Source organism: Monoraphidium neglectum (genome assembly GCF_000611645.1).
Source record: "Monoraphidium neglectum strain SAG 48.87 unplaced genomic scaffold scaffold00248, whole genome shotgun sequence".
Classification (NCBI taxonomy): domain Eukaryota; kingdom Viridiplantae; phylum Chlorophyta; class Chlorophyceae; order Sphaeropleales; family Selenastraceae; genus Monoraphidium; species Monoraphidium neglectum.
In genome coordinates, this window is record NW_014013380.1 from 1954 (window position 1) to 24021 (window position 22068).

Below are 22068 nucleotides of genomic sequence, written 5' to 3' on the forward strand. Positions count from 1 at the left end.
CAACTCCTCAACCCCCGCCATCCACGGCGCCGCCGCAAGCGTCGACACTGCCTTAAAACATGTGATGTCCAACCACAGCGTGCGCAGCCGCGGCAGCTTCATCGCTGCCAGGTGAGGGGCAGGATCTTCGCCTGGCGCCCAGCGGATGGAATGCAGCAAGAAGGTTTCTAGGGAGGGCAGCTCCACACCCCGCAGGCCGCAGGGCGCCACCGCATCACTCAAGACGGCCCGCTCGCGACCGGCCAGCGAGAGGTGCCGCAAGCTGGCGAACCGCGCCGGCCCCGCCATGAGCGCGTTGAGCGCCGCGCTGTAACCGTCGCCCTTAATTTGATCCAGAACGCAAGCCCTGAGGCCTGCTGGGCACCCGACGCCACACAGCAGCGCAATCGCTCCGACCCGCGTCGATCGACCGTAGAAGTACTGCAAGGGTGACGGAACAGGCGGTCAAGGAGGGTTTGTTGCAGTGACCATGAACAAATAACGCGGCGCGCCGCGGGACATGAAGGGTGCAGAGTAAGAAGCAAGCCATGGACAACCCTGAAGAGCGGGTTATTTGCGACCCCCGATGAGCCCAACGACAGCCGCATCGGTCCACACCTGCAGCTTCGGCCACGCTTGCCGCGACAGCGCCTGCTGCAGCGCGCGATCGCCGCCCGGCCCGACGCCGCCATTGGGTAGCCACAGCACCCGTAGCTCCGGCAGGTGGCGGGCCGCCGAGTCGATGAGCGCCCCGAAGCCGACTGTGGGGTCCGCCTCCTCCTCCTCCTCTTCGTCGTCGGAAGGGATGTCCACGTGCACCTCGAGCGCCTCCAGGCGCGGGAACAGGGCCATGCACGCCGCCAGGTCAGCGAGGGCCTGGTACGTGTCTTTTTGGAAGTAGGCGCCCTCGTAGGGCGTGTAGATGACCAGAGAGGTTAGCTCCGAGAATCCCAGCCGCGGCAGCGCCGCTGCGAGCCCGGCGACGTCGAAGCCATAGCTGGCGCAGACGCGCAGGTCGCGGGCCATGGGGGCGAGGCGCGGCGCGGCTGCGACGAGCGCACCAAGGTCGCGTTCGGTGGGCGAAATCACGTGGACGCGGCGCGGCAAGGCGTCCACAAAAGCGCGGGCCGCGTGGCTGACGAGGCGGACAGTGCTGCGCATCGCTGCCGCACGCCGCCTCTCCATGTCCCTGCCTTCGCTGGACGGCCAGAAACCGACAGGAAAGAGCTGCCGATTTGCCAGGTCATCTCCCAGATCCCAGCTGCCAAAACATATTTTAGAGATATCATCGACAGCAGTGCCTGGCAGCTGGGTCTCTCCTGAAAAGGGCCAGAGCAGCGAGCAGCGCTGGTGCGCATCTAGCTGGTCAAACATAGCTCGCCGTGCCCGGGGTTGCCCGTTGTCCGTCGTGAAAATATGCTCATCTATAAGCGTGTTGAAAGCCTACTTGAGGACTCTGCACTCTCCCGGAATAGGCGACAATGCACGCAGATCACTTGGTGTGCCTTCTAAGTGGTACGTACTGTCAGGTGTTTTGAGTTCAAAATTTGCCTCAAAAAAGTTCGCAGAGACCGCCTGGTAGCTTGCCTGGTACCGGCACCGTAGCAAGCAGCAACACGTAACCGCAGCTCATCAGGCAGCTGCGCCTCCGCTGCTGCATGGCTTTATCTCCGTCAACTTACGGCTGCCGCCTGTCAGGCCGCTTGTCGCATTTGGCTGCAGCATACTGGTGTTGCAAACGCAGCGTCAAGAAGGCACATGCAAGGTGCAGTCCAAAACGCACGGGGCATCACGCCACAGCTGCTCCGCTACAGTAATTTCGGTTGTTGTGACTGGGTGGGTGTCAATGACATCCCCGAGGCGACTGTTTACAAGCTTGTTCACGATTTCTTTTGCACTTTTGGTGTGCGCTGAGGGTTGTGGCATCCCCTGAGTGCTGTGCAGTTCCCTTGAAAAGCGATGCCCGCATCCGCTTGCCTGCTTGTTACATCTTGCAGAGTGTGTCAGTCAGTAAAGACAACCAACTAGCATGGCAGCCCCTCAGGCCGCTGTCTGGCTGTGTTGTATGTGTGCTGGAAACAGGAAATTTGCATGTCGCTGGGCATGAGAGCCTTCGCGATGTCTGTCAGCTCTAGTGCATGGCGGCATCATTTCAGCGCCAATGCCCCAGTCTGACGTCACTGCACATGCTTCAACAGCCGCTGAGCATCCTTCGCACCTCCAAGCGCCGCCCCAAGCACCAAAAATTGGCCACAGCCAAGGCGACTTAGCCTATGAATGCAGCTCCCGCCTCGTCGCGGCTGGTGTGAGTCTAGCAAAACCATGAAGGCGCAAGCGTAGCTGATGGGACAGTTGTTGCTGAACGATCATCAGCGGCACATGATGCAGTCAATCACGCAGCACCTCGTGCTCTGTGCTGGTTGCCATCGCGGGCGCCATGAGCTGTTGCCAACCAGTTGCTACCATCTGCGTTGCATAACTATGAAGGTCACAAGCAGGTGCCGGTGTCAATGCTCTGGAGGGACGCTCGGCGAAGCCAGTCAACGCATGGCACCTGGAATACACTGGCACCGAACCCGCTTCAATGACTTCAGTGCAGCATGGCATGCAAACTTCACCTATGCGTGTGAGAATGACTTGAATTGCGACATCTATCGGACATTTGTAGGCGGGCTGGGCGCAGGAAGGTGCCTTTGATCGCTCCCTCGGTGCATGATGAGTGCAAAGCATGCAGCGCGTCTGATGAGACCGCTCAAAGGCACAGCGTAGCAGGATAGCGATATAGCATGTTACGCTGTTGTCTTCCTTGAATACGGTGATCAACCTTTCCGTTGGTGTCGAGAGGTCTGATTCAATCGCCCAGCCTTCGTCACCGCGACGATCTTGGCTGCCAATGGCGCTTGAGAGCGATCGATCTACAGAGTCAAATTTGAAAGCGCTGGCACTCGATGATGAGGAGCCGCCGCAGGGAGCTAGGCGCCGGCCGAGGGTGCTGCTGGGGCTGTCGGGTGCGCCGCAGTCGGCCATGATGTGGTTCTGCTGCTGCCCCGGCCACAATATACACCTTACCGCCCAGGAAGATGCTCTTACCTGTTACAATGGTCAAGCAGTGGCAGCGTGCGCTATCCACCCTAGGGCTCGCCGCCCGACATCGCACCAACTCAGCCCCACGCCTCCCCTTCCCCCCCAGGCAGCGTCGCGACCATCAAAGCCCCCCTGCTGTGCCAGTGCCTCTGCGCGTTTGCTGACGTCAGGGTGGTGACCACGTCATCATCCAGGTACTTTGTGCAGGAGGCAGACCTACCAGAGGCGGTGCGGCCAGTGCTGGGGGTGAGCGGAGGAGGCGGCCACAGCACTGGTCTGTTGGGACAAGCGGCTGGTTGGGACAAGCGGCTATGGGACCGCAGGGCGCAAGGGTTTGGGCTCGGGAGGAGCGGGGTTGAGGAGCCATTCGGCAGCGTCGCCGTCCGTTGCAGCGGTGCTGGTGCGATCAGGGGTGCAAAACAGTGTATTAGGAAGCGCTCAGCAGCCAGCTCGGCGCACGGATTGGCCCGGAGAATGGAGGCAGCGGCGCAGCGCGTTTCTGAGGCGCCCGAGGCAGTTGGCGTGCGGCTGCAGCAGGCTGGCGCTCGCGCTGCCATGTGCCCAGCCGCAGCATGCGCCGCCCGTCACCACTCGCTCATCGGCCCTTCATCCGCCACACACGTACGCGCGCTCAAACGCAGGACGACGACGAGTGGCGGCAGTGGAAGCAGGCGAGTGCCGCCCCCTGCCGCCCCATCGTCGCATCAGCAGCCGCAAAGGCGCTACGGGATAAAAAAACCAACCTGCTGGCTGGGCCGCATCCACGACTCCAATCCATACTCTTGTTTCGAGCGACAATGATACATGCGCCTGCCTCCAACCCACCAACCAGCCGCCCCTCCTCTCACGACGCACACACACACACACTCACACACACACATACACACACACATACACACACACATACACACACACATAAACACACACACACATAAACACACACACATACACACACACATACACACACACTCTCTCTCTCTCTCACACACATAATCCGAACCTGCAAAGGTGGGAGACCCAGTGGTCCACATTGAGCTGCGGCGCTGGGCCGACCTGCTGCTGATAGCACCCCTCTCCGCCAACACGCTGGCCAAGGCGGCGGGCGGACTGTGCGACAACCTCCTGACGTGCGTCGTGCGCGCATGGGACTTCAGACGGCCGCTGCTGGTGGGCACGGCGCCTGCTGCGTGCCAGCGCCCGCCTGGGCCCGCGCCGCGCGATGGCCAGGGCGGGGCGAGGGGATGGCGAGGATGGGGCGGCGGCTACCCGCCAGCCTCTTGATGTATTGCAGATGCCACAACCACCGTCGCACCGAGCTGCCCTCAGATGGCCGATCCTGTCCCTGCCGATGTGTCCACACCCCCGCACCCCACCCCTGGATCCCTGCCATGTCCCAAGGTCGCCCCTGCCATGAACACCTTTATGTGGGAGAGCCCCTTCACTAAACAGCACCTGGAGGTCCTGCAGAAGCTGGGGGCGCAGGTGGGCGGCCCTCAGGGGCCTGGGGCGGGTCCTGGCGGCGCAGGGCAGCGTTTCTGCTGCCGGCGCGTCTGGCTGCTGCGGCGGCAGCAGGGGCGGCGGCGGCAGTGGCGGCGCGGCAACGGCGACTGCGCTGAATGCAATTGATAGTCACCCAGGGCCGTCCCACGCAAAACTTCAACAGCATCGTCAGTTTTGCACTTGTCAGTTGGGACACACAGGGCACGCATACACATATACGCACGTGTACGTGTGCGCGTGCGCGCGTGCACACACACACACACTCACACACACACACACACACACACACTCTCTCTCTCACACACACACACACACACACACAAACACAAACACACACACACACACAAACACACACACATACATGCAACACAAACACACACGCACGGACATGCACATAAGCACACATTTGCCTGAACACATTCACGCATGCTCTTCTGCTCAGGTGATCCCGCCGGTGGGCAAGCGCCTGGCCTGCGGCGACGTAGGGCTGGGCGCCATGGCGGCCCCAGAAGACATCGCTGTGGCATGCATCGAGGCGATGGGGCGGCGGTACGGGGCCGGGGGCCGGCGGGACGACGAGGAGGCGGTGGCCGTGGTGCCCGCTGGGTGAGGGTGGCGGCGGCCCCGCTGGGCTGCATGTGGCTGGTGAGGATACAGACAGACCGGCGGCTGGCTGGGCAAGTTGCGCCACTGCAAACACCTGTCACCCTTCGCATGTTTGAATTTGATTGTGCGGTCATGCTTCACGCTTATTGCTTCTCCCCCGCTGTGATTTGTGTATGACAGCCCGAATACGGCTTTTGTTTGACCTCATTTGATGGCATTGCCAACACACTGCTGACGTTGCAATCTAGCTGGGCGGTGAATTTGGTTATTAATTGATTGCCATTTGTCACCCATCAGTCTGTTCGCCGATGTAAGATGAATGGTGGTGTGATTCATGGCGACAGACAGGGGCCAGAAGGTGTGCTGTGAGGCGTGCGCCTGCCCCGCGCAAAGCTGGGCTGTTCGGCGCGCTGGCCACTTGCGCTCGCAATTCAGAGGAATACGCAGGTGTGGATGTGCGCCGGGGGTGCATCTGAATTTCAGTCGCGGGGATTGACCGCTGACGTGGATGAGTGTACCAGAACGCTCCTGACGACCTGCAGGCCTCATTATGCTTTTATCTGCCAGCATTGATAAATGCCGGCCAGCAATTGAGGGGACAAACCCTGAGCATCGCTACCATTGCAGGTAGCGGTTGCTTGTGTGGTGGCAGCCCAGGGCCAGGAGGCTGCCATAATCAGAGCCAAGTGTGGACCACTGCTACCACCACAGCCGTTTGCAGGGCAGCAATAATACTCAGTGCATGTTTGCCAGAATTTACAGCATGTTGAGCAGTCTGCACGACAACTTTGCAATCTGGGAAATTGAGAAACGCAGATTTGTGTTTGTCAATGGCACTGACCAGGGCGTCCCAGGTTGCATTTGCCACCAAAGTCGGCCGCTCAAATCAACCCACACGCTGCTCGCCCGCCACTCGCGCCAGCTGCGCCTCCAGCAGCTGCTGCCGCAGCAGCTGTGCACGTGCCCTCATCGCCGCCTCATTCGCACCTAAGCTGGCCGTGGGCGCGGCAGCACCGATGGCGCGGCCGCTCCTCACTGCGCCAGGTACCAGCCTGGGGTCGTCCTGCTCGATCGCCGGCCTCTGGGGCCCCGCGGCCCCGTCCCGCGCCGCCGGCGCCGCAGCTGCCCTTGATACCGCGAGCGCCGGCGCCAGCTGCCGCGCCTGCTGGCCGCCGCTTACTGGCGCTTGGGCCGCCGACGACCTGGCGGCGGCGGCGGCAGCAGCGGCGGCCGCGGCGGCAGGAGGGATGATGGACGGCACTGACGCAGGGATGCTGTCGGGGCCGTGCTCGCCGCAGAACAGCCCCTTGTTCACGTCGTAGCTGCAGATCGTGCCGGGCTCCAAGGTAATGCGCGTCCGAGGGACCTCGGCGATGTCGACGACGAGGTGCACGCGCTCCTCATCGCCAGTGTTGGCCACGCGGTGGGGCACCTGCACGCGTGGCCGCGATGCGGTTTGCAAGTGGATGGGCGCACAAAGGGGCAGCGCTCCCTTGATCACCGTGCGTCGACGGGGTCGAGGCAGCAGGGCAAGGTGAGGTGCGCAGAAAAGGCCAGGAAGAGGAGGGGAAGAAGGTGGATGGGGTGCTGAGCAGCGCTGCTCTAGCCTCAGCCCTGTTCAAATGATCGCTGGCCGTGCGGGTGGATGCGAGCAGAGAGGCTGCGGCGCGCACCTTGTTGTTGAGCTCGAATGCAAAGCCCTCGCCCGTGGGGACCTTGTAGCACACCTGCGGGATGAGCGCGTGATGGGGGTGCAGGCGCGCTGACAAACGCGTGTTGCGTTAAGCATTGAGTGATTTGAATCCCGATGACATGTATCCTTGCCCAAGCATCGTGCTGCTCCCTGCCGAGGATCATTCAATGGCATTCTGAGAGAAGTGCAGCACGCACACATCAGCGGTCCCAAGCAGCTGGCACTCAGCAAACACACACACACCACAATACCAGCAAACAGGATCCCCAAACAAATACAGCAACCCCATTTCCCGCCCAGCAGCTCCAGCACGCGAGCCCACCTGCTGCGTCTTGGCCTCGTCCTTGAAGGGGCACAGGTCAAAGTTCACGCCGGGGTTAGTCATCAGCGGTATGTGCAGGCGGTGGGCATAGGTGGCATAGCCGCCGGTGTCCACGTGGATGCGGATGTCTGAGACCTTGGGCTTCATTAGGGCGAGCTGCAGGCGGATGATATTCGCCATGTCGGGCGCGCCTATCATCTGGTTTTTTTGCGGGGGGTGGACACGGGCGGGAAGCCAGATGGGGGCGGAGACAGGAAGGTAAGGGGCGGCAGTGAGGGATGGCGCAAGCTCCATACGGTCACATTGGTGGGCGTCAAGCACGCCTGGGTTGATGCGTTCCTCTTTGTCCTGCCCTGCAGCCATGGTGGCGTTGCTTCTCCCAGCACTTGGGGTCGCTCATGGCGCGGGGCGTTGCGTATACATGATTGTGATACTGTGGGCCCAAACGGTTTCTAGGGACACGCCGCACCCATGAGTCCGCGCACCTCCTCAATCAGGGGCTCCAGCACCGCCGCGAACTTCTTGTACAGCGGGAATTCGAAGACCGGCCCCTCCCCGGACCCGGCGCTGAAGAGCAGCGTGATGCCCTGCACGCCTGGCTTGAACGCGTTCATGTTGGTGTCGCGGCCGCCCATCGCGGCGGAGTGGGTGGCCTGGTACTCGTGCGTCCAGACCTCGGGGGGCATCGAGGTCAGGAACTCCTTTGCCTCGGACACGTCGAGGTGCATAAGAGGTACCTGGGTTTGGGTGCATTTTGTTTGGCATTTGTGGGGATTTCAGTAGAGAAGGTAGGGTTGACGGATGGGTCAGCTGAGTTGTGCAGCCAAAGCGGCCATCTTGGCCTTGCTCTGTAGGCAAGCATGGTCGCATGAGATGCCACGAGACTTATTATTGCAGCGATTTGCAGACGGCTTGCCAGGCAGCAGCCACGAAACACTCAAGCCCCCTCCAGCCGCTGCACCCGTGGCCACACGGCAGTGGGAGTTGTGGTGGCGTTCTCGTGGCCGCGTATCACCTGCAGGCCCCCCGTCCAGGGTGTGGGAGTCGCCTTGACTGCCACGTCCAGGAACGGCATGCCGTTGCTCCAGTAACCGCCAACCTGCGATCCATGATGTGCAGGTGGCATGCCAAGGTCGCCATGTGCGAGCGGGCCAGGCGCCATTCCATGAACGCCTTGGCATACTTGGGAATGGGTTGCTGGATCCAGGTAATGCTGACCTATGCAAAATTCAAGCATGGGGCAAAAGCCCAGGTGCGAGAACGGGTACCCTTTCTTGCATCCTCTGTTTTGTAAGGGATACGTTCCAGCTGTCGTTGAGGTCTCATCCTCAGGTATCACGCTGGCGCCCTTCTGGAGCGCCACGGCCGTCAAATCCACGTGCCAAATCGTACCTTTGGCGAGTACCCCATCGCCTCCTGAGACTCGAGGGCGGCCGCAACCACCGCATCTGACTTGTCTGTGCGGTAGCTCTTGGCTCGCTTCGGCGTGTATGCTGCGCGGTAGGTGCTGTCCTCTGCCAAGTGGGGCGCACCGACGATGTTGAGCAGGCCGGCAGTGGGGACCTGGGGACCAAGGTGTTTGTGTTTGTGTGCGTGGGTGTGTGTGTGTGTGTGTGTGTGTGTGTGTGTGTGTGTTGTGTGTGTGTTGTGTGTGTGTTGTGTGTGTGTGCGCGCGCTTGTGTGGGGGGCATATGTGTATGTGCCTGGCCGCTCCAATTGCTGCGACTCCTCTTCTGTGCCGACCTCTCTGACACTTGTCTCAGCTCACGCCTCCAAACCCTCCGCGGGATGCAACAAAGCCCGAGGATCAAACGCGCACCTCCCGGCGCCACAGCAGCTTGTTCGCCAGCAGATCAAACGCCGCCAGCTGGCAGTTGGTGCGGGGGTCGTCGCGGGCGTCGCGGGGGGCCCACTCTGAAATGCCAAAGTACGCCACGTCATCCACCACTGTGAGGCCCTTGAGGAACCTGGAAGGGGTTTGCGGTTGTAAAGGCAAGGATTAGGGGCGGCAAGTGAGCCACCACTGAAGACTTGACACATCAATGCAAGGGCAAACGGGGCGGTGCATACAAAGCTACCTCGATGTCCAACTTTGCAGCATTGACGGTAGACCACACAGCAGACCAGCGGGGGCTGCGCCGGATGCTGGCGCGACACAGCAGCTGTCCCCTGAAAGCCGCCAGCTACCGCCCACCCACCTGTTGGGCTCCGGCGCCTTCCACAGCCGCGTGACCTTGGCGCCACCGGCCCCGAGCCTCACAGTGGACAGGGCTCCATTGTCTGAGTCGAGGAGGATGTAGGCGCCGTGCCACTTGACCAGGCCGTGGGCCTTCTTGCCGACGCCTTGGACGCGGCCGATGATCTCGGCAGGCTCCTTAGTCGTGTCGACGCGTACGATGTCGCTCTGTGAGAGTTTTGAGACGCATGTCACCATGTATGATTTGCTTGTATTCAAACACTGATGGGCAGGTGAATGTGAACCGGACGTGACAGGTGAATCGCAGCTTTGGCCTAAGTTGATTGCACGCAGTGTGCTGCACATCACAACATCGCGGCCCAGTTTAAGGTCGGCTCCAAGGCTGTGCGTGGTCGTGCAGAGCAGCGCCCACCGATCCGAGGTTGTGCAGGACAACCAGCGTCTCGTTGGCCTGGAAGGGCGCCAGTGTGTTGGCGTGGTCCTTGAGCGTGAACAGCGCCATCTTGCGCAGCTGCAAGGGAGGGTCACAGGGGTGTGCGGGCGGGGACGGTGCCAGATGAGGCGCAGTCTGAGTCAGTTGAGGACAAAGCTGGGCGCGAGGACTGATCTCTTGCGTAGCCAGGCCTAGTCGCTCAACACCTCACTGATCATGCTGCAGTTTAGTGAAGTGACGCGCCAGTCCGTGTCCTCCCCGACGCAACCCATACTCAAAGCCAACCTTCGAGCCGTCACACCGCTATGTTGGCCCATTCGATAATCAGGAGGATTACCCACCAGCGTCATCGAGGGGAAGTGGTACTCCAGGATCTGGCCGTTCCCGGTGTCGCACACGTACACCCTGTCGCCAGACCGCACCACGTCATGCGTGAAGCGCGACGGCGTCTGCATGCGCCGCAGCTCGGCACCTGGTAAACAGGTTGCCAAGTGGCGCGTCAAATACGGCTTGGCTTGCGGTGGGAGAGGCACGAGAAAATGCAGCCAGGCCAAAGTTCCAGAACCCAAACCCTCGCACCTGCGCAGGCAGCAAGACGGAGACTGCGGCCAGCTGGTCCTGACTGCCGAACTCAGAACATTTTGGGTCCCATTGTAGGGCAGCGACAGCCCCACCCACCTGTCTGCAGGTCAAACTCCACCAGGTACTCCTGGCTGGTGGTGGGGCGCCAGTTGTGGGGCCGCACGGCAGTCCACACGCTGGTGGCGGGAGAGCCCGCCCCAGGGAACATGCCGTAATGAACACCCTGCGGGGGCATCAAGGCGCACGGGGGACACAGGCAAGGCGTCAAGGCGTGACGATAACCACCCAAGAGCGACGGCGAGTCCAGCAAGGCGTGCATGGACGGGCAGCAGAGGCAGCTGAGGGTCAGGGTGGCCATGGACAGTGATAAATTTGGGCCACTGCCGCCCAATCGATCACCACGGCCTGGCGTAACCCTGCCCACCTCGCCCTCGTGGATGACAACAGACTCGTCGGTGACGGGGTCGTACCACAGCAGGCGGCTGTGCGACGCCAGCATCAGGGCGCGGGGCGGGATGGGCGGCAGCCGCCTTCCCACGGCCGCAGCTGCCGGCTCCGGTACTGCAGCCTCTTCGGTGCTGGCAACATCTACAGCCTCAAAGGTGGGCTCCTCTTCAGTTATGCTGCCTGCATCAGCCTGCTCGCCCACAATTTCTGCGAGATCGATGGCACGGTTTCCGCTGCCGTCGGCGGCGTCTGCGCTGCCCCTGGCGCCGCGTTCCGCCATCGATGAGAGGTCGCTCACTGCGGCGCTGCTGCTGCCGCTGCCGCCGTGCGGCTTCCAGGTGCCGGCCTTTCCAGTGACGCGGTAGACTGTTTCAAAGTGGTAAACACCGGTTATGGCGACCGCCGCTGCCAGCCAGAGCATGACCAGGCCCAAGCGGCGCGAGCGCCCCTTGCGCTGCGGGCGCGTCGTGACGCCGCCCAAGAGGTCGTTCACGCGGGATTTGGGAGAGTACCCCATGGTTGCTGCGCCTTATATTACTTATCGACAGCAGGGATATACGCTGTCTTCAAAAGTGGGACGAGGGGCTACACCTACCGACTGCTACCATGTAACCGATCTACACTGGCAGACGCTCATACTTAGATAAACGTCGGCTGCTTTTTCCACTGAGAGCTGTGGATGGTGCTCGCAATTCCTGCGCTGCACTCGTCCCAGGACGGTTGCACGCGGCCCAGCGAGAATTACAGAACGGAGTCATGGCGCGTGACGTGCAGCCTGCAAAGCAGCCCACGCAAGCAAGTGACAGACGAAATTTTACGTCATGCAAAGCTTCGCAATTTCAATGCTGGAGGGCGCAGGCGCCGCTGGCCACGGTGGTGCGCCCGCCGCAGCCAGCAGCGTTCTCCATCTGGCTCGTGCCTTCATGAGAGTGCATTGTTTGCAGCGCCCTTCAGGATAGATGTGCCCAGGACGAGCGCATTAAATCGTGAGCACAAAAAACATGATTTGTGGCTCGATGACACAGCAGCACCGATTGAGATGAGGGTCTAAGGATACTCAGGGTCCGCTCGCAGCAGACCGCCATGATGCACTGCTGCTTTGCCGGCGGGGCAAAAACACGGCAATACTGCACGACCCGCAGGCTGCAGTGCAGCAGCGCATCACTTCCCAAGGCAAAACCTGCAGGCATGGGGCGTTTTGCAAAGGTTGGCGAGGTGGCCGCTCAGCAGAGGACCAGGCCAGAAGCCAAAACCCGCTCTCTGCACCAACAGTTGCCCAGCGGCCCCGCCATGACTCTGCTCATGGCCACCTCAACCTGCTCGCATGCACAATCGTCCTCCCTGAAAACACACACACACACGCACACACACACGCACGCACGCACGCACGCACACACGCACGCACGCACACATACAACTCACACCCAATGTACAGGGTGAGCATCACAATTGCAAGCACTGCGCAGCACACACAGGCGTCTGCAACCATTGCACACGGCACGGCACACCACTGTGTGCGCATGCCCGAAAAATACATGCCCCCCCCGCGCTGCCCCCCACCTGCTGAAAACGCTGTCCAGCACTTCTTCTGCCACCTCATCGCCGCTGACCTCCCCCAGGGCTATGGCCGCTGCGCGCAGGTCAATGGTCCAGCAGTCGTAAGGCAAACCCTCTTGGACGGACTGGGACACCTGAGAGGGTGTGTGTGTAAATGTGTTGGTGTGTCAGTATATGTGTGTACAGGGCCGTCCGTGCAAGCGGGCATGCGTGTGTGCTCATGAGGGTGTGCGCGCTCTTGACATGCCGTGCGTATGCTGGCGCACGCATGTGTGCGTCCGGCATTCTTGCATGCGAGACAGTCGCGTGTGTGCGTGTAGATGCTGAGGGGTGCTCATGTTGGTGTGCAGAGGGCTGCGTCCCCGCGTGTGCGTACACAAGTGTGCATGCACGCATGCGCGTGAGCGCCCGTACATGCAGGAAATGATTCCGAGGAAAAATTGACAGGGCGGCGCAAAGAACGTCTATCCAGGCATTCTCCCACGAAGCCCTGGCTCTTTCCAACCGCACGCGGCCCAACCACCGCCCCCCCCTGCTCACCCCCATAAGCGCCTCATGCGCCCTGACCAGCGCCTCGGCCTGGCGCTCGTTGACGGCCCATGACACGCCGCCAGACGCCAGCTGCGGGGCCCCTGCCAGCTGCGTGCGCAAGAAATGCGCACGGCAGAGGGACGCGCGCAGCAGAGGAAGGGGTGTAAAAAGAAGAAGGAAAGTCACCAGCGGGGCCCAGCTCTGCTTTCGAGGTGTTAGCTCCCTCGGCGTGGTGCAAGTTCAAACCGTGGATGGAAGCACCTGCTGCGCTGCATCGTGGGCTTGCCCCAATACTGCAACCTTTGCGCCGGCCCCATACCACGACATCCTCAGTGCCCATTTGGCAGTGCCAGTCAGGGCATTTGGATGCCAGCTGGCCTCCAACAAGATCTCATGCAGCAACACGGCAGCCTGCCCCACTCCAAACGACACAACGCCGTACTGCACGATCAAGCACCACAGCACGGCACAACCCCACAACCCCAACCCCCTCACGGCCGCATGCGGCGGCCTGGCCACACGCCCACCTGCAGGATTGCCTCTTCTAGGCTCCCCAGCCCGTCCCTGCTGACCGCGCAGGTCCGCACCACAGAGCGAAACGCCTCTTTCACCGGCAGGGGCAGGGGCACCTCCTGGTTGCCTGCGGCGATGCGGGGTTTAGGGTCGGGCAGCATGGATCGGGGTTCAGGCCGGGTGGGGAGCCGAGGCAAGAGGGGGGGGGACAAGGAAGGAGGTGGAGGACGAAAAGGGGGAGCATGGGCAGCAATGGGGACGCGTGCGAGAGTGTTTGGGGACGCGCGGAGGGGTGCCTCCGGCATAGGATGGCGTGATTGGGCTGAACGAGGGAGGGGGTGATCAAATAGGGGTGGGTGCTTGGGTGTGGTGAGGGGGAGGTGAGGGACATGCTTGATTGCCGGCTAGCGCGTTGAACGGGACAGGATGGGCGAGGCTCAAGGCGCGGCGTGGCAGGGAGGTGGGCAGGGCCACCCCTTGTTGTAGTGTGATGAGAAGTGATGACAGGAAGGGGCATTACCGTAAGGATGTTGCAAACCGGGAGAGGAGTGGGAAATGACAAGTTGAATGTAGCAGAGCCACGAGAGGTTCGTGTCTTGGCAACCAAGCACTCAGCCGCAGCGGCAGGACAAATCCAGACAGCTGGGCTCGCCGCAAAGCGGCAGCGATTCTGCACGGCTCGACCGCAGATGCAAAGACGCATGCACAGGAACGCAGGTGTGAGGACCAGGGTGCGAATCTCGTGCCCCCGTCACCTTCCAATGAACCAGCCACCAGTCCCTCTCACAAATCCCCCACCTGCCAGGTCGGCCTTGTTGGCCACCAGCAGCGACATGCCCTTAACGCGGCACGACCTCGTGCCCGGCCCCTTGCCCCAGAGGTCTGAGTAGATGACCTGATCGGCCTCAGTCCAGCCCGCCGATGCATCCACCACCTACGGCGCGACCCCCAGCGGCAGCCGCGGCGGCGGCGCATGAGGTAAGGTAAGCACTCTGAGGCTGGACAGCACAGCCGCGTTTGCGGGATCCACGCTGAGGTGAGTGCGGCAAGGCGCCCGCGCATCCCGTCCCGCCTAACGCGCACGTGGCTCCGCCGAGCCACCTCATCTCATCGCGGCAGCAAGGCCTGGGAGGCAGATTCAAGGCCGATCCATTCTGTCTCGGCGCATTGCCATCCTCGCGCGGCTGTCTGTCATCGCGCACCATCAGCACAATGTCAGCGTTCGAGGCCGCGGCCTGGCTCCTGCCAACCCCGATGGCCTCCACCTCATCGGTCGAGTCCCGGATGCCGGCTGTGTCGAGCAGCGTGAGGGGGACGCCGCCCACCACCAGGTCTGGGGGTTTGCAGAGTGTAGGTGGGGTGAGGTGGCGGCGGGTGAGGGCATCGTGTTGCGTTGTGGTTGACGTGGCATTGGCAGAGCGGGGTGGCCGTCCCCTGGCGAGAGCAAATTGTCACAGGGGCGGCAGTGTGGGTAGAGGGCCAGCGGTTCTGATCGCTTTGAGGCATGAAGGCCTCAGATGTGCACGCACATGTGCGCGCGTGTATATGGACACACATACACACACATACACACACACTTGCACACACACCCACACTTGCACACACACATACACACACACGCAAGAGCATGCGCGTGCACACATACACATGCATGAATAAACATGCGTACGCAAGGGTTCATCACACGACACAAGTGCGCCACAAGGGGTGAGCCAGCATAAGAACACACCCGCTTCCAACACATCCCGCGTGGTGCCGGCGATGTCTGTGACAATGGCCCGGTCCGTCCGCGTCCACGCGTTGAGCAGCGAAGATTTCCCCACATTAGGCCGCCCAACGATCGCCACCTGTCAGGGGCGGCAATTCAAGCGTGAGCAGACATCTGGAGCAGCGACACCCAGCCACTTGGGCCGCAAAGCATGCACCTAACCCACTCCCTCGCCTGCCAGAGGCGGCTGGAAGTGAGAGCGGTCCCCCAAAAATACAGGCTACTGTCCAATGCACGACAGGCTTGAGCGGCGACACCGCGCCTCCCCTCCTCCCACGCGCGCCGGCCGCGCGCCTGCAGGCCGTTGCGCAGCAGCGCGCCCTGCCGCGCCGTGCGCAGCGCCGCCTCGATGTCCCGCTGCAGCGCCGCCACGTCGCGCTTCACTGCGTCTGTGTCCAGCGGCCCCAGGTCCTCCTCGAAATCGATGCGGGCCTCAACCTCCACCAGCACGTCCAGGACGCCCTCCCTGGGCCAGATCAGATCATCAGATCAGGTCGCAAAATCAGATCACGAGATCAGACCCTCGTGCCACGCCGCCACGACAGAAACCGGGCGGCGCGAGGCGGCGCGGTTCACCGTTGAGGATGCGGCGTGCGAGGCGCGAGGTGCGAGCTCCTGCCGACCAAGCGCTGTATTGAACCCCGCCCCAAGCACCCGCCCTCAGGCCGCCCTGCGGGCCTGCAGCGCTCGGCTGGCGCCCGGCGCGCCGCCTGAAGCTTTGAAGCCGGCACCCCTGTGGCGTCCGATGGCCACTGCGCCCCCCTCTACGGCCTGCCTCCCGTCCCCTTCTGCCCCGTGAATGCCTCCCACGAAACACCCCTCCCCCCGAACCTAACCCTGCCCCAACCTGATTTGCCGGACCTCCTGCCCCACGCCGCCCCTGAGCCCGGCGAGCGCGCTGTCCGCCGCCGCCGCCGTCCGCGCCTCCACCAGCTGCATCACAGACTCCGCCTGGCTCAGGTCCAGGCGGCCATTCAGGAAGGCCCGCAGCGTGAATTCTCCGGGCCGTGCCGGCCGCGCGCCTGCCTCGATCGCGGCGCGCAGCACGCGGCGGCAGCAGACGGGGCCACCGTGAACTTGGAGCTCGATGACGTCCTCGCGTGTGTACGACCTGGCAGGAATTCACGGCGGGAAGTTCAGGGGTCCGGCCACGCAGGGGTGTTTGAGGGCCGGCTGCTGCGATCGTGAGGCACGGTTGCAAGGGCTGCTGCAATGCAAAGAAACCGTAGGAGAGCCCGAGCCAGCAGGGCGGTCTGAGCAGCTGCTGAGCAGTTATGGTTAAGGGCAACCGCGCAACGTATTGGCAGGGATGGTGACTAGCCAAGGGACCCAGGTGAACCTACTGCTGATCTTACGGTCCATCGCCCCCCCCCCCGGCCCTGCAAACCTGGGCGCCAGCATGGGGACGAGCACCGCTTCATCGATGACGTCACCATTGCCATCCACGATGGTCCCGTAGTAAACCCTGTGGCTCTCCGGCTTCCAGCCAAACTTGAAGCGGCCCCCAGGCCAGAACACCGCTGCCGCAATGCGGGTCGCGTCGGCGCCGCTGATGCGGATAATAGCCACAGACCCATGTGCAGTGACTCCTGGGGCGGTTGGATTCGAGAGCGAGCCATTTGCACGGCGCCTGGCCGACTTGTGTTGCGGGGAAATTTTGTACTTTTACACGCGTGACCGCGCCCACACACAGACAGACGCCAACGAATTCAATGTCGGTCAATCCTTTCGTTTGCACGCAGAGAGTGCCTCGGTGGCGGCTGCAGGGTGTGTGGACGAGTGCTCACCTGTCACAACCGCAGCAATCGTATCCTCGCCGGCTGTTGTAAGGCCCCAGTCCCTGGCATCACCGCGGCCGCTTGTAGATGGGCCCTCAGCACTGGCGGGGTGCTCTTCCACCGGCGTGCCGTCGCCAGCCGCAGTCACCGCTGCATTGTGAACAGAGCCGGCAGCGCCCGTGAGACGCGGTGAAACACGTCACGCGCCAACGAGCAGCAACTTGTATGTTTGACTTGCCTCCATGCTGACCTTGATGTTGCGAGTTTGGCCTCGCAGCTTTGCTGCTACGAGTGCAGTAATGGTTCGGGGTGTGCGCCACCCGCAGGCGCGGTGATGTGGCGAGTCCACCACGCAATCTCCTAGTAATGACACTCATTTACAAGGGCTGAGGGCAGATCAGATCGGCCAGGCTTCGCTCTGGTGAATCGATGGATGTCTTGTACGGTAAGCACAGTATCATATTATATCATAGTACGGTAATGGTAACAGCAATCATACAACGGATAAAATACAGTAGTATGATATCACATTCTTTCCTCGTCCCGGCGTGATCTTGCCTGGCATGGTCTGCGCGGCAACGAAAGTGAAAGTCCGGAGCACTCGGTTGCATAGCAGCAGCATACAGTTCAAATAATCATACAGCATCTAGCCCCGTGCTAGCTCGAAGCTATTGGGCCCCTATTGTGGATGGCTGCTGCGAAGCGCCCGTGCCGGGGCCGCCCAGGTTGAGACGGGCTCATTACAGCAGCGGCCAGCAGCGCGCGGCGCAGCAGCGCCATGTCGCTGTTCGGCAGCAGAGAGTGGTGGGCGGCGCGGCTGGGGGATAGCGAGGAGTTTGACCAGCGCTCCCTGTGCGTCGCCAACATCGACAACGACCCATCTGGCGCGGGTGCGGTGCAGACCGCGGCGTCCGCCGCAGCGGCGTGCATGGCGATGCATGGACCATGCGCATGACCTCCCTTTAGAGTTGCACCGCACCATGCGCATGCGCGTGGGCCATGCCGGCCCATCGCCCGCCTAGCGCACGCATGGCCGCGCCTTTCTGCTCGTTGCCGAGCATCGTGTAGCCGAGGATCGCAGCACCTCACGCACGACCTCGCGCAGCCAAGATCGTGACGGCCAGCCTGCAGGGCGTGCTGCGGGTCCACCTGCCCCACGGCCGAGACTTCCGGGTGGAGGACTGCCTGTTGGAATCGCAGCTGGAATCAGGCATCCTGCAAATCGAGGCCGGCCGCTTTGCAGGGTGCGGGGGCCCGCGCGCGCAAGCCGCGGTTGTCCTCCGGCGTACGCGCGCTGCGGCCGACCCTGCCCGCGCGTGCAACCGTGGCAGCGGCCAGCCGTCTGGCAAGGAGCGCGGTGTAAGCAGGGGTTGACATCTGAAAAGTGCCCGCTGCAACACGTGCAGGGGGCAGGCTGGCCTGTGCCTAGCGGTCCTGTTCCCCCGCAAGCTGGCTGTCCTCAGGTTTGAGGCATCAGGTTCCAGCTTCCTGCAGGTGCGACAATGCACATGCAGCCGGCGCGCGGGGCGTTGTTCGCCACGTACGGCTGCAGCACGCGTGACGTGTCGTGTTGGGGCATTGCATGCATGTGCTGTTGTCGCGGCCGTCATGGATACACGATCGCACGCGAAGTGGCCGCGCGCCGGTGCAAGGTGCTCTGTGTGCGCTTTTATGCCTGTGGGAATGCGCAGGTCACGCGGCTGTTTGAGCACCAACTGGAACACACCGCCGCCAACATGGCAGTGGGGGCATTTGGCAGTGGCAAATCTGGTGCGCATGATTGCAACCTGTGCCCCGCTGCCAGCTCAACCGCCGTTTGCCGCTTGCGGGCTGTGTTGCAATGCAGGGCAGCCGTCAGCGCTAGAGTCTTGCTGTGCTCCCGCAGCCCCAGCACTTACAGGCTAGGCCCCCCGTCAGAGCCACAAAGCGGATAACCCCGTGCACAAAAACTGGGCGCAGGCCTGGATGCCATCTGCGTCCAGTCGTACGACGGCCAGCTGTCGTTTTTCGAGGCGGAGGTGGCGGCGTTCAGCCGCTTCTTGCCAAACTTCCTGATCCCCGGGCCCCTCTGCTACTGGTGTGCAAGGCGGGGTTTCCCAGCTCAAACTGCAACTGCACCACCAGCCTGCTTCTTGCCCTCCTGCCTTGAGTACAAGGGCGTTGAGGCGGGCCACTGCGGCGACCTTCGCGCCTGGGGTATCAATGATCAAAGACAACCCCTGATTGGCGCGCACGCGCAAAGGCGCATGTGTGTCCCCAAGCGTTGTGAGTATGCTCACATAATCCCCCTCTTCCCACAGCCCTGCAACAGACAGCTTTGTGACTTGCAACGCGGCACTGGAGCTTGAGAGTTACCGATACAGCGTGCTGGCCGCAGCCGCAGCCGGCAGGGAGCCCGGTGCGCATGATTCACACCTGCCGGCCCCGCTCACTGCGCTACCCGGCGCGCCGCCGCCTGCCTCGCACTTGGGCAGCTGAACAGTTCTCCCTGCCTGTCCCGCTTTTCGGTGGTGCTCTGGCTGTCTGTGCTCACAGTTTCCCCCTGCGCTGCCGCTCCAACCGGCTGCTTGCTGGCTCGCATGCGTCCGCAGCCGGCGCGCCTGCGCCTGGCGCAGGTGCCTCCAAGCGCGTGTACGCGGACTGGCGCCTGGTGCTTGGCGAGACTGCCGTGGACATCTGCCTGGCGCGCGTGCCTTTCAACGAGAACGCGTCAGCTGCGGCCAGCGCCACGTCAGCGGGCGCTGCGGGCCGCGGGGACGCCCTAGGCGCCTTCGCGTCGTCCTCGTCAGCAGCGGCGAGGCAGGAGTTGCTGGTTGTCTGCGAGCACAGCCTGTTTGTGGTGTCGTCCCTGGGCGGGCAGCTGCTGCTGCAGCGCCGTCTGGAGTATCACCCGGCGTGCTGCTGGCCCTACCCAGCGCCGCCCGATCCGGCCGGCTCGAGCGGTGCCGGCGGCGCGGCAGACAGCCTGCTGGTCTCGACGCACACGCGGGCGCTGCTGGTGTACCAAGGGTCTGCACTGGCATGGGCGGCGCGGCTGGACCTGCAGCCCGTAGCGCTGAGGGTGGCCGAGCTGGGGGGTGTGAAGGGCCTCATCGTCGCGCTGGACGATGCAGGTGGGGGCCTCATTGGCCGCCCGCATCGCGCGCGGCGCAGCGAACTGCCGGCCGCGCGCCACGTCTGAGCAGCAGGGACCAGCAACGCGTGTCTAAAGGACCCGAGCTCGCGTCACGACGGCCGCCTCGAACCGCGCACGTGCCCGCGCTGGCACCCTCTCGCCTCCTCTCCAGGCCGCCTTGCTGCACTGTACCTGGGCACGGACCCGCCCAGCGCCGCCGTCGCAGCCGCGGGGGACGCGCGGCCGCTGGACTATGCTGGGATGGACGCGGAGCACAGGAGCCTCCTTGCGGCGATACGCGCGGCCGGGGGCGCGGGCGGCGCGGCGCTGGCGGTGAGCGTCCTAAGCCAGATCTCGCCGCTTCGCTCATGCTTGGTCGGGTCGGCATGCTGCGAGCGAGGGGCCGTGTCTTTGCACATCTGCCAGCGCGGTTGAAGCTTTCTTTAAGAGTGACGTGTGCACACGCTGCCTCGGACGCGCCTGCGCAGGAGGGAGCCGCAGCAGCTGCTGCGGCGGCCGCCGCGGCGGGGCGGGTCATGATCAAGGCGCAGGTGCCGAGCCGGCTCGATGACCTGGATGCCGGGAGCAGCGGGTTTGCCGGGCTGGGCGGGGGCGCAGGCGGGGGCGCGCGGCAGGTGACGGTGCGGCTGCTGCTCTCACACTCTGGCGCGGGGCCGCTGAAGGTGGGTGTTGGGCTGTGCGTGTCGTTAGTTATGGTCAGGGGTGATGAGTGGTCGCCTCTTTTTCATTCACAGTGGCAGAGGAGTTCTTTGGAGTTCTTTTGAGCGCAGGTGTTGTCCTGCTCAAGCGTATGTGTATGACCCACACGCATACCGCACACACGTATACTTACACACACCAATACACACCCTTTCCGCATCTCAACACGCGCAGGACGTCCACCTCAGCGTTGCCGCGCCGGCCCCCACGTCAGCCTCGGACGTGTCAATCGATCTCTCCGAGGTTCCAGGGGCCGCATCCAAAAGTGCCCCCACGGCACCAGCGCCGGCGGCCGTCCACCTAACCTTCTTCGCCGGCGGCGAGGGCCGTGGTGCTGTCCCGGCCTCCAACATGGCACGGGTAGGCCGAACCAGTCCGCCTACATGACTGGTTTGTGGGGAGCACTGCTGACACCATGAAATCGACAGGCCGGAAAACTGGGAGGCTGGACTGCTAGGTGCTCCGCTGGCCCCTCTGCGCTCCTCCTCACTGGGCTGCGAGCGGCTCCTTGCCCCCATGCCCTTCCCTCGCATCAGGTGGTCGCCACTTGGAAGCAGCCGGGCAGCGGGGAGCAGTGCAGCAGCAGCCTCGAGTTTGCCCTGCCCCTGGCGCTCTTCTGCTTGGCGGTGCCGCCTGTCAAGGCCGCGGGTGCGTCTGGGACCAATCAGTCTTTTTGATATTGTCAAAATGAGTCTTAGCAGTCATGATGGATGCTCTCTGCAGTTGCTGGACGGAGCCATGGGATGTGCGCCAATCACACAAACAATCACTTCGATTTATGCCCTTCCCAATGCAGCAGAGATCGAGGCTTTCGGCTCTCTTCCAAGGGTGCATGGATCACTTAGCGTGCTCTGCTGTCCCCTGCTCCCTGCCCACCCACCATTTCCTGCGCCGAATGATTGCAGAGTGCAAGCTGACTCTGGACACCAACAGGGACCCGCCCCACATGCAGCTCATCTTCCACGATCTCATTGCACAGGCGCGCCAGATCTAACTTGTGTTTTGCATAAATACCTGTGTGTGTATGTGTGTCTGCGTGCATGTGTGTGTGTGTGTGTGAGTGTGTGTGTGTGTGTGCACGCGTGTGCAACTGCGCTCGTTTCTCATGAATTCCTATGGATTTGCCACGCGCCATGCGTGTGGCAGCAGATGCAGCCTTCATGGGTGGATGGCCGCAACGCGCTTTCTTGCCAAATGCATGGTCGCCGTCCCCAAACTTTCTGCATGCGGCGACTTGCCATCA

The 22068-nt window shown here is 62.6% G+C and overlaps 5 protein-coding genes across 5 annotated transcripts; 2 read left to right on the plus strand and 3 right to left on the minus strand.

Moving 5' to 3' along the window:
* Positions 1-597: 597 nt before the first annotated feature.
* MNEG_2249 (hypothetical protein) lies at positions 598-1164 on the minus strand (the record flags this gene model as incomplete). The annotated part of the gene is made up of 1 exon (XM_014049268.1): positions 598-1164. A coding segment is annotated over one exon (567 nt), but the record flags the coding sequence as incomplete, so codon positions are not given.
* Positions 1165-4473: 3309 nt separating this feature from the next.
* MNEG_2250 (putative phosphopantothenoylcysteinedecarboxylase) lies at positions 4474-5173 on the plus strand (the record flags this gene model as incomplete). The annotated part of the gene is made up of 2 exons (XM_014049269.1): positions 4474-4545; positions 5006-5173. 2 exons carry the CDS (start codon positions 4474-4476, stop codon positions 5171-5173), a joined length of 240 nt encoding a protein of 79 aa, XP_013904723.1.
* Positions 5174-6055: 882 nt separating this feature from the next.
* Positions 6056-11360, minus strand: MNEG_2251 (hypothetical protein; the record flags this gene model as incomplete). The annotated part of the gene is made up of 12 exons (XM_014049270.1): positions 6056-6601; positions 6843-6896; positions 7185-7382; positions 7670-7921; positions 8200-8283; positions 8577-8747; positions 9004-9151; positions 9383-9588; positions 9794-9892; positions 10156-10286; positions 10493-10619; positions 10821-11360. 12 exons carry the CDS (start codon positions 11358-11360, stop codon positions 6056-6058), a joined length of 2556 nt encoding a protein of 851 aa, XP_013904724.1.
* A 644-nt stretch (positions 11361-12004) lies between these two features.
* Positions 12005-16613, minus strand: MNEG_2252 (tRNA modification GTPase mnmE; the record flags this gene model as incomplete). Its single annotated transcript, XM_014049271.1, has 10 exons — positions 12005-12023; positions 12404-12534; positions 12941-13039; positions 13459-13571; positions 14243-14378; positions 14647-14777; positions 15174-15291; positions 15468-15678; positions 16060-16323; positions 16600-16613. The coding sequence occupies 10 exons, from the start codon at positions 16611-16613 to the stop codon at positions 12005-12007; spliced, it is 1236 nt and encodes a 411-aa protein (XP_013904725.1).
* Positions 16614-17768: 1155 nt separating this feature from the next.
* On the plus strand, positions 17769-21819 carry MNEG_2253 (putative Protein PTHB1; the record flags this gene model as incomplete). The annotated part of the gene is made up of 12 exons (XM_014049272.1): positions 17769-17880; positions 18096-18234; positions 18397-18484; positions 18682-18760; positions 18950-19067; positions 19291-19388; positions 19606-20103; positions 20278-20438; positions 20594-20788; positions 21000-21185; positions 21362-21473; positions 21731-21819. The coding sequence occupies 12 exons, from the start codon at positions 17769-17771 to the stop codon at positions 21817-21819; spliced, it is 1875 nt and encodes a 624-aa protein (XP_013904726.1).
* Positions 21820-22068: the final 249 nt, after the last annotated feature.